The sequence below is a fragment of the Anolis sagrei genome, chromosome 2 (genome assembly GCF_037176765.1).
Source record: "Anolis sagrei isolate rAnoSag1 chromosome 2, rAnoSag1.mat, whole genome shotgun sequence".
Lineage (NCBI taxonomy): Eukaryota > Metazoa > Chordata > Lepidosauria > Squamata > Dactyloidae > Anolis > Anolis sagrei.
Genome location: NC_090022.1, coordinates 170467302 through 170483749, shown reverse-complemented (window position 1 = coordinate 170483749; position 16448 = coordinate 170467302). Strand labels below are relative to the sequence as shown.

Genomic DNA, 16448 nt, shown 5'->3' with positions numbered 1-16448 from the left:
CTAACTGACCCCCTGGGAGGTGGAATTGATTACCTCTGCTGTTGTTACTTTCCCATTTTGTTCACCTCATATGCCTCCAGTTGTTTTTTTGTTGTTGTTTTTGTCCTGTCAGGAGCGACCTGAGAAACTGCAAGTCGCTTCTGGTGTGAGAGAATTGGCCATCTGCAAGGACGTTGCCCAGGGGACGCCTGGATGATTTGATGTTTTATCATCCTTTTGGGAGGCTTCTCTCATGTCCCGTATGAGGAGCTGGAGCTGATAGAGGGAGCTCATCTGCCTCTCCCCGGATTTGAACCTGCGACCTGTCGGTGTACAGTTTAACCCACTGTGCCACCGGGGGCTCCTATGTGCTGATGGACATCACTCAGGAAATGGGGAAAAACATAAAAAAAGTAATTTAAGGCTCGGTTACATGTTTAATGTAATCACCTTCTTGGACTGGTTCCAGACCTGTCAATTTAATCACCTGTGCAGTGAAACCAGTTCCACTTTAGCTGGTTCCAAACTGAATACCCTGCTTGCTGGTATTAAATAGGCATTTGTTTCCTTATGCGGGTGACTTTTGTTGCACGAGTGCCACCTAGTGGTTTAATGGGTATTGTTTCCATCATTTGTGCCTAAAGTCTATAACAGTGTTTCTAATGCCGCGACCCCTTAATACACTTCCTCATGACCCCCAACCATAACATGATTTTTGTTGCTACTTCATAATTGTAATTTTGCTAATGTTATGAATCGCAATGTAAATATCTAATATGCAGGATGTATTTTCATTCACTGGACCAAACTTGGCATAAATACTCGATATGCCCAAATTTGAATACTGGTGGGGTTGCATTGATTTTGTCATTTGGGAATTTTAGTTCCTGGGATTTATAGTTCACCTATAATCAAAGAGCATTCTGAACTCCCACCAACAATGGAATTGAAGCAATGTTGGCACACATAACTCCCCCCCCCCTTTTTTTGTCGTGTCAGAAGCGACCTGAGAAACTGCAAGTTGCTTCTGGTGTGAGAGAATTGGCTGTCTGCAAGGACGTTGCCCAGGGGACGCCCGGATGATTTGATGTTTTATCATCCTTGTGTCCCCGCATGAGGAACTGGAGCTAATTCCCATGATCAACAGAAAATACTGGAAAGGTTTGGTGAGCATTGAACTTGAGTTTTGGAGCTGTAGTTCACCTACATCCAAAGAGCACTGTGGACTCAAACATTGATGGATCTTGGTACAAATACTCAATATGCCCAAATGTGAAGACTGGTGGAGTTTGGGGAAAATAGACCTTGACATTTGGGAGTTGTAGTTGCTGGGATTTATAGTTCACCTACAATCAAAGAGCATTCTGAACCCCGCCAACGATAGAGTTGGGCTAAATTTCCCACACAGAACCCCCATGACCAACAGAAAATACTGTGTCTTCTGATGGCTTTGACATCCCCTCGCGACCCCTCCAGGGGTCGCAACACCCAGGTTGAGAAACGCTGGTTTATAATATATCAAATGTGCTTGGGAAACAGTTCTGTTTGTTCCTGAGGTCTTACTTTTGCACAAGCATATGTACGAGTAGCGGGTCTTTTGTCTCAGAAGCACCTTACCATCGTTCCCATAGGCACTACTTCTAAAAACAAAATGTAAACCCAAATATAACCAGAACACATGGCTGACGCTGTGAAAATACAATCTATATAAATAAAAATGTAATGTTCGTTTGTGGGATTAACAGAACTCAAAAACCACTGGACGAATTGATACCAAATTTGGACACAATACACCTATCAGGCCAACGAGTGACCATCACTCATAAAAATACTGAAAAACACAGCAGGAGAGATTAAAAAATCAAAAAATCAAAAATACATTACAATGCATGTGCAAAACCACATATATATGCAAACACACATATATTCACATAAACACACCATATATACACACCTACACACACAAAACACATATACATCAATTGAGCCACAGCAACGCGTGGGAGGGGACGGCTAGTAAAATATATATGAATGGAAGTGCTACAATTTGCTGAACAGGAATTTCATAAAAACACACGTCAGACATATAATTCAAAATCTATTTTATAAACACATATTTATGTTTCTGAGCAAACAAAGTGATGACTCAAGAAAAAAAATCTTCCAAGGTTTTCATTGCAACCAGAAATGTTAAAGCTATTTATTCTGGTCTTTGTTCAGCACCTTTGGTTTCTTTCAACATTTCTTGCCAATTTCTCTCCATTTCTTCCTTACAGGTAAGAAAGGCATCTTCCAGGCGTCTCATTGAGTTGGCCAATTCTGGGTTAGCACGCATCACCACCATATCGTAAGCCATCCATGTAGCCTGCACTGGGATAGTCCAATAGATAAAATAATTGGATGGGGTTTGTTAGGAAATGTACTGGGGCTGGCAGTAATCAATTAATCTATCCCTCCCACAGTTTTCCATATCACTGACTCTCAAGGTGTATGTTTGAATGACTGATTTATGATAGCCTAGCTGCTGGAAATTTTCACATACTTGCTGACAGTTTTCAACATGGGCATCTCATATGATTCTACAGCAGTGAAAATCTACAGCCATCTACACTGACCATTTAATGATGTTTAAGGCCAACATCAAACTGCAAAAGCTAAGCAACAAACACTCACAAAACCACGCTAAAGAAAGCCCTTAATGTGCATCAGTGGTCTGTGTCATCATTATCCAGGTCTCAAACTGGTTCCAGGATTTCCTATGTAATTCTCTATACAGCAAAATAACTTTCTTCAATATTGATTTGAAACTGGTCAGTGTAGACGTGCCCTGTATTTGCAAAAGTCAGCCCTCCACATTCAGATTTGACTTTTGAGAATTTGACTACTCACAGATTTCTCACCAGAAATTTCTAAATTCTTCAGAGTCATGCCAGAGGATCTAGAGCAGGGGTCCCCAAACTACGGTCCACGGGCCGGATGCGGCCCCCGAGGGCATCTATCTAGCCCACGGGCTGTGGAGAAGGGTGAGAGGTGGGCGAAAGGGGAGAGAGGCAGTGGGCAAAGGGGCTTGGGCCCGCTTTGCCCTCTGCCTCCGTGGGCCCAGCTTCTCCAGCCTTCGGGATGCGGACTAGTTGCATCCTGGAGGCAGGAGGGGGGGGAGGCAGCGGGCAAAGCGGCTTAGGCCCGCTTTGCCCTCCGCCTCCGTGGGCCAGGCTTTTCCGTCCTTCGGGATGCGGCCTAGCCGCATCCAGGAGGCAGGAGAAGGGGGAGGAGGCGGCGGGCAAAGCAGCTTGGGCCCACTTTGCCCTCCGCCTCTGTGGGCCAGGCTTCTCTGGTCTTCGGGATGTGGCCTAGCTGCATCCAGGAGGCAGGAGAAGGGGGGGGGGGGAGGCCTGACCTTAAATCCAGTCATGTCCAACTCTGGGACTCTGCTGCTCATCTCTATTTCTAAGCCGAAGAGCTGGTGTTTTCCATAGACACCTCCAAGGTCATGTGGCCGGCATGACTGCATGGAGTGCCGTTACCTTCCTGCTGGAGCGGTATCTATGGATCTACTCACATTTGCATGTTTTCAAACTGCTAGGTTTATATTTATTCTAAACTGCTAAGTTTATATTTGTTAAAATAGTTCTTCATTTTAATTATTGTATTATTTAAAGTGTGTTTTGCACTACAAATAAGATATTTGAGGTGTGGATAGGAATTCATTCATGTTTTTTTTTTTTCAAATTATAATCCGGCCCTCCAACAGTTTGAGGGACTGTGACCCGGCCCTCTGTTCAAAAAGTTTGGGGACCCCTGATCTAGAGGCTCTAGAAATTCTATGGTGCGATTTTATGGTCTGTTTCCAGCAAAAGTTGACCCTAGACTTAGCTGGAGATCTTAGAAATCTCTAGGGAAGTGTTTCCCAAGGTTAAAAATTAGTATTTTTAATCCCAGGTTTTTTCACTATTGACCAGCACCAGCAAATCTGGAGACCTGACTATAGATAATATGCTAAATAATATGGAAAATGCTAAATAGCATTCAAAATTTGTCTAAGAAACAAAGTAGACTGGGAAAAATATTTATAAAAAAAGTAAATATGGTTTTCAACATCTATTTCATTTTCTGCTTAACAAACCCAATTTTCTATATACTACAAGTACACATAAAAGTTTTAAAAACCAGTAAGAGAAAGGGCCCTTTAAGGAATCTGAACTGTCACATAAAATTAGAGCATGTACTAGGCTTTGCAGTATGGAGAAATCCAGCTATTTAATATTTTAAACTCTTGCTTTATCTGGCGTGGACTGGTCCATGAGGTCACAAAGAATCGGAAACAACTGAACGAATGAACAACAACTTGTTTTATCAATGTGAGTTATGTTACTGTTTTTATTACAGGATGAGTATCCCTTATCTGAAATGTATGATACCAGAAGCATTCTGGATTTGTATTTTGAATTTTGAAATATTTGCATATATATAATGAGATATCATGGAGATGGGACCCAAATCTAAATATGAAATTCATTTATGCTTCAAGTACACCTTTTATAAATAGCCTGGAGGTAATTTTATACACAATATTTAAAATAATTATGTGCACGAAACTCAATTGGTGTACAGTGAACTAGCAAAAAACAAAGGTGAATTTTGAAGCATTTCAGATTTCCGGATAAGGAATACTCAACTTTGATTATTATTGTTGTTGTCTGTTCTTAATGAAAAGGTGTCCTGACAGTATAAAGACCTTGTCACAGAAAAAATTAAAAATGGAAAATGGAAATTCAATTTGCTATTAAACTTCTTTTACTATACTAAACAGTTTCATGCAAAACAAAATTGTAATTCTTCAAGCGGTCATCTGTGAAATCGCACACATGGGTTAATCTGCTCCTGAACAGAGAACCTTCTAGATTTTTAAAGATACATTTTTGGCAGCAGCCCTGCCACACTCCCAGTTGGTATATAATGGTAATTGACACCAAATTCCCCAGTTCCATGACAGTCACGCAGCAGTCAATGTTAGTAGAGATGGCATGACCAAAAAGTGGAAGATGGATGGGATTGTGTGATTTTACAGATGACAAAATAAACACTTCTTATGGCCATCAGTATCGGGGATTTTACCCCTGCAATCCGCACATTTCTTAAAAACAACCAGAGCTTTGACTCTAAATGGGGTCAAGGGCACAGGAATGCTGAATGACATACAGTCCGGGATTGGAGAGGCAATAATAACTGAGACAGACCATGGATGGGGAACCAGAAGTCATGAAAACAGCCTGGACATCAGAAAAGGCCATGAAGAAACTGCAGAAAATAGCACACGAAAGCTCAAGATTCCTGTAGGTGCTACTGCAATGGTGGATGAAAAGGAACTGGGGGATTTGATGCCCATTACTATTACCCCTGAGATCCCTCCGTTCTGAGGACCAAGATTTGTTGGAAATTCCCAGTGTCAAGACCTTGCGTCTAACAGCAACCAGACGCAGAGCCTTTACAGCAATGGCACCATCACTCTGGAATACTCTGCCACCTGAAGTCTGTGCCTTGCGGGACTTATCAGGCTTTCCGCAGGGCATGTAAGACATATCTGTTTCGACGGGGCTTTGACTTTTGATATTGCTGTTTTTAAATTGTTTTAAATTGTTTTTAAATTGTGTTAGATTTTAGCCTGTTCTTGTAAGCCGCTCCGAGCCCCAGGGGAGTGGCGGCATATAAGTTCGAATAATAAATAAATAAATAAATAAATAAGGATCACCGCCAAAATGTACCTTTTTCTGAGGTGCTCTGCACAGGCACAAATTAACCAATTTGTGTAATTCAAAGACACCACGAAGAAGAATCAAGCATATTACAAGTTATGTTTCTAAAGTAAGAAAATTATTTTTAATCAGTGTTGATATGTCCCTATTTCCATTTTTCATAGAATTTCAACTGTCATCCCCCCCACCCACCCAAAAAGAGGGCAAAAACAAGAGACATAATGACTGGACACAATACTAGCCCAGTTCTTATGTTTTAGTTTACTATTTCTTTCTTTTTGAGCTCAGACTTCCTTCCCATTAATTCACATAACAGAAAATCCTATCCAAAACAGTCTGAGAGCAACATGCAATCTATAATATCCTTATACTAAAACCTGACACAAGGAAACAACTAAAGGGGATACTAAGTAATTTACATCACTACCATTTGTCCAGTTAGTTAGACACACAATAAAAAATGCAGAATGAATTATTGCTGTCTGATTTTTTTAAAAACTGATGAAGTTAAGATTATGAAAATATGTTAAAACTTGAAAATGATGGAGAAAAACATATTTTAAATAATCTGCAACAGAACTGTTCAATTATAGAGATGGCTCCATTAGTATTTGATGGACTAGCAATATCTTAAAGCTCCCTAAATCAGCTTTAGGCATCCAAGGTTCTTGTTTGTTTGTAAGAATTTTGACAGCATTGTGATCAGATGTCACAAGGACAAGCCACATGCAATTGAAATATACCATTTGTAAGGAGTTTGCAAATAGTTTAGGATATATATCGTTTTAATAGAATGCCCATATCCAACTCTGTGACATCTGAATTGTATCAATTAGATCAGGGGTCCTCAAACTTTTTAAACAGAGGGCCAGGTCACAGTCTCTCAAACTGTTGGAGGGCCGGATTATAATTTGAAAAAAACATGAATGAATTCCTATGCACACTGCACATATCTTCTTTGTAGTGCAAAAACACAAAACAATACAATAATTAAAATGAAGAACAATTTTAACAAATATAAACTTATTAGTATTTTAGTGGGAAGTATGGGCCTGCTTTTGACTGATGAGATAAGATTGTTGTTGTTGTGTGCTTTCAAGTCATTTCAGACTTAGGTTGACCCTGAGCGAGGGCCAGGTAAATGACCTTGGAGGGCCGTATCTGGCCCCCGGGCCTTAGTTTGAGGACCCCTGACTTAGATAGCATTAAACCAAAGCTTTAAACCAAAAAATTAAATGGGTCTCAGATGAGCACTGACATCAACTGTATGTTCATTTCTATCTGATTGGATTGAGATGACAGTGTTACCAATGACAATTAGATGCTCTGAAGCATACAACCACACCTGATAGTTTTTCCATGTCTTCCAGTAGTTTTTCTAAATCCCTATTCAGATCCTCAAGCTGTTTTACTATGTTGTCATAATTTCTTTCATAGGTTTCACATTTGGCCATCTAACAGGAAAACAAAATAACAAAGACATAAATGACAGTGCAACACATGATCCTTTTGTTTTTCAAATAATGTCCTAAGATCATTTTAATAATTACTATGGAAGATTTTAAAATATTGTAAACAGTTTGCCCTGCTCTTCACCTGAAAATATTTTTGTGTGATTTGACTAAAATCTGTAAGAACAGAGCAAAAAAATCTACAGGCAATTCTCTCACACCAAAAGTGTTTCTCAAGTTGCTGACAAAATCCCCATTATAGGAAAAGGATGGGGAAAGTGCACCCATAGATTGCCATTCCCCCTACAATACATCCCTTGCTCCTGTAAATGAAGGGCAGGTTGCGTTACTGTAAGAGCTCATTCCTGAGTGTCATTTCAGTACTCTCTCAGTTCCAAGGATGTTGAAGCAGAAATCCAAGGAGCCAAGGACAGACAGGACCCAACGATGGAAGTATAAGTGCGATTATGTGGGTTCACAAACAACCACTAAAAGAAACACAGATATACATAAGCAACCTCTTCTTCATCTTCTTAGGCTGGCTGTACATGAACCACTGGGGCTGATCCAGAATGGCAAATGCCAGTTCAGCCCAGGGATGCTTTAGCTTCCCACAAGAACATCAAAACATTTGGGCATCCCCCAGGCAACGTCCTTGCAGACAGGCAATTATCTCACACCAGAAGTGACTTGCAGTTTCTCAAGTTGCTGATACGAAAAATAAACCTGGAGTGACATTGTCCAGGGATCCAGAGTAACATGGGAGAGGGAGAGGACAAATCACCCCTCCTATCTTCTATCTTTTCTCTGATAGCATCACTCCAGGCAACAAGCTATGAGAACAACCCATGTTGTGCCTACTGGCCACTGTGACGATGAGAGGGATGGCAAGTGTCTAGATCTAGGGAAGTAATGCTACCCCTCTATTCCGCTTTGGTTAGACCACACCTGGAATATTGTGTCCAATTCTGGGCACCACAATTCAAGAGAGATATTGCAAGCTGGAATGTGTCCAGAGGAGAGCGACTAAAATGATCAAGGGTCTGGAGAACAAGCCCTATGAGGAGCAGCTTAAGGAGCTGGGCATGTTTAGCCTGAAGAAGAGAAGGCTGAGAGGAGATATGATAGCCATGTATAAATATGGGAGAGGAAGCCACAGGGAGGAGGGAGCAAACTTGTTTCCTTGGAGTCTAAGAAGCGAAACAATGGCTTCAAACTACAAGAGAGGAAATTCCATCTGAACATGAGGAAGAACTTCCTGACTGAGAGCCGTTCAGCAGTGGAACTCTCTGCCCCAGAGTGTGGTGGAGGCTTTTGGAACAGAGGCTGGAAGCTTTTGAACAGAGGCTGGATGACCATCTGTCAGGGGTGATTTGAATGCAATATTCCTGCTTCTTGGCAGGGGGTTGGACTGGATGGCCCATGAGGTCTCTTCCAACTCTTTGATTCTATGATCCTATGTCCGCAAACCATCTGAGTCTAGGGTACCCAGGATGGCTGTCTAACCCAAGGGTCCTCAAAATTTTTAAACAGAGGGCCAGGTCACAGTCCCTCAATCTGTTGGAGGGCCGGATTATAATTTGAAAAAAAGCATGAATGAATTCCTATGCAAATTGCACATATCTTATTTGCAGTGCAAAAAACACTTAAAACAATACAATTATTAAAAAATGAAGAACAATTTTTACAAATATAAACATATTAGTATTTCAATGGGAAGTGTGGGCCTGCTTTTGGCTGGATTGTTGTTGTTGTTGGATTGTTTTTGAGATAGGATTGTTGTTGTTGTTGTTGTTGTTGTTGTTGTGTGCTTTCAAGTCTTTTCAGACTTAGGTTGACCCAGAGCGAGGGCCGGGTAAATGGCCTTGGAGGGCCGCATCTGGCCCCCGGGCCTTAGTTTGAGGACCCCTGGTCTAACCAGTTGCAGCCATTTAATGTGGTTCAAGATTGCATTAAGAAACTTTGGACTCTGAGTTGATTCACTGACCCTTTGGCATAAGTATTCAGTGCAAATGCGTCTTTGCAAATGTCCTAGAATGGCAAACTACTCATCATAGGAGGGGATGTCATTCTCAAAAAGAACAGAAGATGAATAATGTAAGAAAAGAATACAGCACAGTTCCCCCAAAGAGATGAAAGTTACAGGCTGCAATGTATGCCTCCACATACTCCTTTTAAAGGTGGTTGATGCAGCCATAGTGCATGTACAGCAGTGGTCCTCAACCTGTGGGTCCCCAGGTGTTTTGGCCTACAACTCCCAGAAATCCCAGCCAATTTACCAGCTGTTGGGATTTCTGGGAGTTTTGGGTGGTGTTTTGGGGCGCCCAGCAGGGGCCATGGGTTTCCAAATGTTTTGGCCTTCAACTCCCAGAAATGGAGCTGGTCACATGGTCAGCAAGTGGACCATGACTTGCTGATTCATCGATTGGCTATGTCTGGTGTACGAGGTTTAGCCTTGAAATGGTTCAATTCGTTCCTTCGGGACCAGAGACAGAGGGTGGAGTGGTTAGGCCAAAGCTCTGAGAGCTCCTGCCTTTGCTGTGGAGTTCCCCAGGGTGCTATCCTCTCGCCCCTGTTATTTAACAGTCCGGCCACTTGCTGGACTGGTGCAGAGCTTTGGCATAGAGTGCTACCAGTATGCAGATGATACCCAGCTACTCTTGCGTCTTGAACCTAGGACAACCGCAATTCCTGAGAACTTTTGGCTGTGTTTGGAAGCAGTGATAAGTTGGCTGCGAGCAAGCAGACTAAAAGTGAATCCTGCAAAAACTGAGATACTCTGGCCTGGCCAGTTGCCAGAATTAATCCAGTCTCTGCCTGATTTTGATGGTTCCGTCTTCCACTGTTAAAAGCCTTGGGGTTGTGTTGGACTCGTCGCTGACGATGGAGGCCCAGATCACTGCCATAAGTAAGCAGGCCTTTTTTCATCTTTGCCAGGCAAGGAAATTGGCATCCTACCTTTCGGTAGAAGCATTGGCTACGGTAATCCACGCAACAGTCACCACTAGGTTGGACTATTGCAATGCCTTATATGCCGGCCTTCCGAAGTCAACAACTCAGAAGATTCGGATGGTCCAAAATGCGGCGGCCAGGCTGCTAGCGGGATCATCTATAACAGTGGTTCTCAACCTGGGGTCCCCAGATGTTTTTGGCCTACAACTCCCAGAAATCCCAGCCAGTTTACCAGCTGTTAGGATTTCTGGGAGTTGAAGGCCAAAAACATCTGGGGACCCCAGGTTGAGAACCACTGATCTATAAGATCCCATATTACACCGATTCTACAACAACTGCATTGGCTACCAATAGAACATTGGATCTCTTATAAGATACTGATCCTGACATTTAGAGCTCAAAATGGCCAAGGACCTTTATATCTTAGGGACCGCCTCATTCCTTTTCTCCATCAGTGGTCACCTCAATCCACACAGGAAAATCTCCTATACATACCAGGCCCTAGGGAGGTACACCTGGAAGCTACAAGGCGTAGAGCTTTTTCGACCTATGCTCCAATTCTGTGGAACTCATTGCCTCCATACATTAGAGCAATGTCGGAGTTGCGACCTTTTGTAAAGGTGCTCAAGACTTGGCTGTTTGGTTGTGCATTTAAGTAAAGCGATCAGATCTATTTTGCCAAATAGTCACTGTTATATGTTTTTTATGTTGAATGTTTTTATATTGTGTAAATGCTATTTTAAATTGTAAGTCGCTCGGAGCACCTTGGTGGAGAGCGACTAATGAAGAAGTGAAGTGAAGTAAAGTATACAACCAGTAATAGCATTAGAAGAGTAGTAGAATTCATGTCAAGTACAACTACATATATGTAATCTAGTCTGATAGGAAAGGTCTCGGAAGCAAGAAGAAATAGGTCTCAGCTGAGGAACTGGGACACCAAGCCCTGTTTACACCCCCTTGTTTTTGTCCATGTGTGTTTTTAGTACAAAATAAGATAAGTTATAGAGTTCTGTATTAAAGCAAGGCAGTGTAGGCTCCATTCCAAATCCAAAAATGGGGTCTGCATCAATACAGGCAACATAGACTGATGTGGAATGCTGTAACAACTTCGGATAGAAAAATAACATCCAGCCTAAGAACAATCTTGTCATGATGGAATTGAAGGTGAGGCTGATCTATTCCAATGGCTCCTACCCCCAACAGACAAAAGTTCTTTCTCTCACCTTGGAGATTCCACAGATATATAAACCCAATTTTCCTAGTTTCTAACAGACCTCACAACCTCTGAGGATGCCTGCCATAGATGCAGGCGAAACGTCAGGAGAGAATGCTTCTAGAACATGGTCATATAGCCCGAAAAACCTACAACAACCCAGTGATTCCAGCCACTAAAGCCTTCAACAATACATTCAAAGCTGTTAACTTAAGGGTGGCCAGATCAGGATGTAGTTATATCTAAATTCCCCAAGTTAAATGGAGTCACTACGGTGTAATCAGAATGCAGTTAACCTTGCCCTCCTTCTCTTTGACAGCACCCTGGTACTAAGCAGAAAGATCACCTATAATCTCCAGCTGAAACCACTCAAACACATTTTCAATTAGCTACAAACATGGAGAGTAAAACAACTCTCTCACAAGTCTGGAAGGCAGACCTTTATTAGCCTATAAACAACCTCAAAGACTTAAAACAGTGAACCCACAGAGCCAGCCAGCTGCCATTAAACGACATCATGCTGGATCCGTGGGTGCAGGGGGGTGGAACCGGCATGCCACCACCAGAATGGCAACATGGGAGGCTTCCGGTGTTTTCCAATCTATGAGGGAAGCCGTGCGCACCACGGGCACTCAACACTTTCCCCCATGATTGTCTTTCTGGCGAGGCAGGCAATGCAGGTGATGCAAGCTATGGGACGCCAGATTCCTCAGGGCAAAGCAGACTGCCACCTCCTTCTGCTGTCGGCTGATGAGGGGGTAGGGCTGGATCTACACTGCCGGAGAATCCGGATTTACTGCTTTGAACTGGATTATATGAGTTTACACTGCCATATAATCCAGTTCAATGCAGTTTATCTGGATTCAGAAACTAGATATATACGGCTTCGGTCCAGCGTACCTGTCCGGACGTATCTCCTTCTATGTCCCGCCTCAGAGCTTAAGATCCTCAGGGGAGGCCCTGCTCTTGGCCCTGCCGTTGTCTCAAACACGTTTGGTGGGGACGAGGGACAGGGCCTTCTTGGTGGTAGCCCCCCCGCCTGTGGAATACTGTGTTTTTCAGTGTTTTTAGGAGTGATGGTCACTTGTTGGCCTGATAAGTGTCTTGTGTCCAAATTTGGTGTCAATCTGTCCAGTGGTTTTTGAGTTATGTTAATCCCACAAACGAACATTGCATTTTTATTTCTATACTAGCCGTCCCCTGCAATGCGTTGCTGTGGCCCAGCCTGTGTATATGTGTTTTTTGTGTGTATATAGTTGTGTATATATGTGTTTGCATATATATATGAGGTTTTGTGCATGCATATCATAGAATCATAGAATCAAAGAGTTGGAAGAGACCTCATGGGCCATCCAGTCCAACCCCCTGGCAAGAAGCAGGAATATTGCATTCAAATCACCCCTGACAGATGGCCATCCAGCCTCTTTTTAAAAGCTTCCAAAGAAGGAGCCTCCACCACACTCCGGGGCAGAGAGTTCCACTGCTGAACGGCTCTCACACTCAGGAAGTTCTTCCTCATGTTCAGATGGACTCTCCTCTCTTGTAGTTTGAAGCCATTGTTTCGCGTCCTAGTCTCCAGGGAAGCAGAAAACAAGCTTGCTCCCTCCTCCCTGTGGCTTCCTCTCACATATTGACACATGGCTATCATATCTCCTCTCAGCCTTCTCTTCTTCAGGCTAAACATGCCCTGGTCCTTAAGCCGCTCCTCATAGGGCTTGTTCTCCAGATCTGTGATCATTTTAGTCGCCTTCCTCAGGAGAATCTTGCATTTGTCACTCTTTGTAGAAGGCACTTAACAGCACACAACAGGCGCTTCAGCCTCAACTCAAGTGAGGCCTCCTCAGGCCCAGCAAGCGCGGACTTACCCTGCAGGGCCGAGGGAAGGGGCTGCGCAAGGCCCCGTCGCTCCCTGTTGCCTAGGCTACGACTACTTCCGCCCCCTCCTCCCTCGGAGCGTCTCGCGCGGCGCAGACCTCTCTCCCCCTCCCCCGCAGGAACGGCCCTGGCGAAGCGGAGGGAGGGGGTCGGAGGCGGGGAAGAGCTGCCTCGCTCCGCTCTTCCAAGGAGGCACGCTCCCCCCTCCGCTGTGGCTCCTTTCCTGAGGGGTTCCTTTGGTGAGGCGGGAAGGAAGGCAGCCAAGGGAGAAAGGCCTGGCTTTGAGGTGGGATCTACACAGCCATGGAAGGCAGTTGCAGAATGCAGGCAAATTGCAATGATGCATTCTGAAATTGCCCTATACAGTTAGTAAGCAATTTTGTCTCCAGCCTTGTGAGGCACACACGAATTTCAGCATCACCAACAATACACAAATAGATAGACAAGATGGCACCTGCAAATCTGAAGCTGGGTCTACACTACCAGTTAGAATCCTAGAGTTGGAAGAGGCCTCATGGGCCACCCAGTCCAACCCCCTGCCAAGAAGTAGAAATATTGCTTTCAAAGCACCCCTGACAGATGGCCATCCAGCCTCTGTTTGAAAGCTTCCAAAGAAGGAGCCTCCACCATGCTCCTGGGCAGAGAGTTCCACTGCTGAACGGCTCTCACAGTCAGTAAGTTCTTCCTCATGTTCAGATGGAATCTCCTTTCTTGTAGTTTGAAGCCATTGTTCCACATCAGAGTCTCCAGGGCAGCCGAAAACAAGCTTGCTCACTCCTCATAACTTCCTCCACCACACTCCGAGGCAGAGAGTTCCACTGCTGAACAGCTCTCACAGTCAAGTTCTTCCTCATGTTCAGATGGAATCTCCTCTCATGTAGTTTGAAGCCATTGTCCTAGTCTCCAGGACAGCAGAAAACATGCCTGCACCCTCCTCCCTGTGACTTCCTCTTGCATACTTATACATGGCTATCATGTATAAGAGAAGGCATGTTTAGCCTTCTCTTCTTCAGGCTAAACATGCCCAGCTCTTTAAGCCGCTCCTCATAGGGCTTGTTCTCCAGACCCTTGATCATTTTAGTCGCCCTCCTCTGGACACATTCCAGCTTCTCAATCATAGAATCAAAGAGTTGGAAGAGACCTCGTGGGCCATCCAGTCCAACCCCCTGCCAAGAAGCAGGAATATTTCATTCAAATCACCCCTGACAGATGGCCATCCAGCCTCTGTTTAAAAGCTTCCAAAGAAAGGAACTCCAGGGCAGAGAGTTCCACTGCTGAACGGTCAGGAAGTTCTTCCTCATGTTCAGATGGAATATCCTCTCTTGTAGTTTGAAGCCATTGTTCCACTTCCTAATCTCCAGGGAAGCAGAACAAGCTTGCTCCCTCCTCCCTGTGGCTTCCTCTCACATATTTATACATGGCTATCATATCTCCTCTCAGCCTTCTCTTCTTCAGGCTAAACATGCCCAGCTCTTTAAGCCGCTCCTCGTAGGGCCACTTCTCCAGACCCCTGATCATTTTAGTCGCTCTCCTCTGGACACATTCCAGCTTGTCAATATCTCTCTTGAATTGTGGTGCCCAGAATTGGACACAATATTCCAGGTGTGGTCTAACCAAAACAGAATAGAGGGGTAGCATGACTTCCTTAGATCTAGACACTATGCTCCTATTGATGCAGACCAAAATCCCATTGGCTTTTTTTGCCGCCAGATCACATTATTGGCTCATGTTTAACTTGCTGTTCATGAAGACCCCAAGATCTTTTTCACACGTACTGCTCTCAGGCCAGGCATCATCCCCCATTCTGTATCTTTGCATTTCGTTTTTTCTGCCTAGAATCATAGAATCACAGAGTTGGAAGAGACCTCATGGGCCATCCAGTCCAGCCCCCTGCCAAGAAGCAGGAATATTGCATTCAAAGCACACCTGACAGATGGCCAGCCTCTGTTTAAAAGCTTCCAAAGAAGGAGTCTCCACCACACTCCAGGGCAGAGAGTTCCACTGCTGAACGGCTCTCACAGTCAGGAAGTTCTTCCTGATGTTCAGATGGAATCTCCTCTCTTGTAGTTTGAAGCCATTGCTCCGCGTCCTAGTCTCCAGGGAAGCAGAAAACAAGCTTGCTCCCTCCTCCCTGTGGTTTCCTCTCACAATATTCCAGGTGTGGTCTAACCAAAGCAGAATAGCTATCTTCTAGAATTTTTTTTCTTGCCTTGAATCAGAGAATCAAAGAGTTGGAAGAGACCTCATGGGCCATCCAGTCCAACCCCCTGCCAAGAAGCAGGAATATTGCATTCAAATAACCCCTGACAGATGGCCATCCAGCCTCTGTTTAAAAGCTTCCAAAGAAGGAGCCTCTACCACACTCCAGGGCAGAGAGTTCCACTGCTGAACAGCTCTCACAGTCAGAGGCGGCCCTAGGTAATTTTCAACGGTAAATAAACAGTATTTTGGTGCTCCCCTCCCCCAACCAATCACTGATATATATTTTCTGTTTGTCGTGGGAGTTCTGTGTGCCATATTTGGTTCAATTCCATCATTGGTGGAGTTCAGAATGCTCTTTGATTGTAAGGTGAACTATACATCCCAGTAACTACAACTTGCATATGTCAAGGTCTATTTTTCCCCCAAGAACACCTCAAGAGCGCCCCTGGGCAAAATCAGCTATACTGCAAATGCTTACTTTGCGTAATAGGTTGAGCCACCCTTGCTCACAGTCAGGAAGTTTTTCCTCATGTTCAGATGGAATCTCCTCTCTTGTAGTTTGAAGCCATTGTTCCGCGTCCTAGTCTCCAAGGAAGCAGAAAACAAGCTTGCTCCCTCCTCCCTGTGGCTTCCTCTCACATATTTATACATGGTTATCATATCCCCTCTCAGCCTTCTCTTCTTCAGGCTAAACATGCCCAGCTCCTTAAGCCGCTCCTCATAGGGCTTGTTCTCCAGACCCTTGATCATTTTAGTCGCCCTCCTCTGGACACATTTCAGCTTGTCAATATCAGTTTGTCAATGTCCACCAAACCCTTCTAGTGTTTTCTGTTGGTCATGGGAGTCCTGCATGCCACGTTTAGTTCAAGTCAATCATTGGTGGAGTTCAGAATGCTCTTTGATTGTAGATGAACTATAAATCCCAGCAACTACAACTCCCAAATGACAAAATCATTTTTGAGTGATGGTCACTCCTTGGGTTAATAGGTGTCTTGTGACCAAATGTGGCGGCAATTCATCCAG

General features: G+C 43.9%; 1 protein-coding gene across 1 annotated transcript; it reads right to left on the bottom strand.

The window, feature by feature from the left end:
- Nucleotides 1-2064: 2064 nt before the first annotated feature.
- Nucleotides 2065-13513, bottom strand: SYCE3 (synaptonemal complex central element protein 3). The gene is made up of 3 exons (XM_060763363.2): nucleotides 13214-13513; nucleotides 7078-7186; nucleotides 2065-2349 (listed from the first exon to the last, which is right to left on the bottom strand). Exons 2-3 carry the CDS (start codon nucleotides 7184-7186, stop codon nucleotides 2180-2182), a joined length of 279 nt encoding a protein of 92 aa, XP_060619346.1. The 5' UTR covers nucleotides 13214-13513; the 3' UTR covers nucleotides 2065-2179.
- Nucleotides 13514-16448: the final 2935 nt, after the last annotated feature.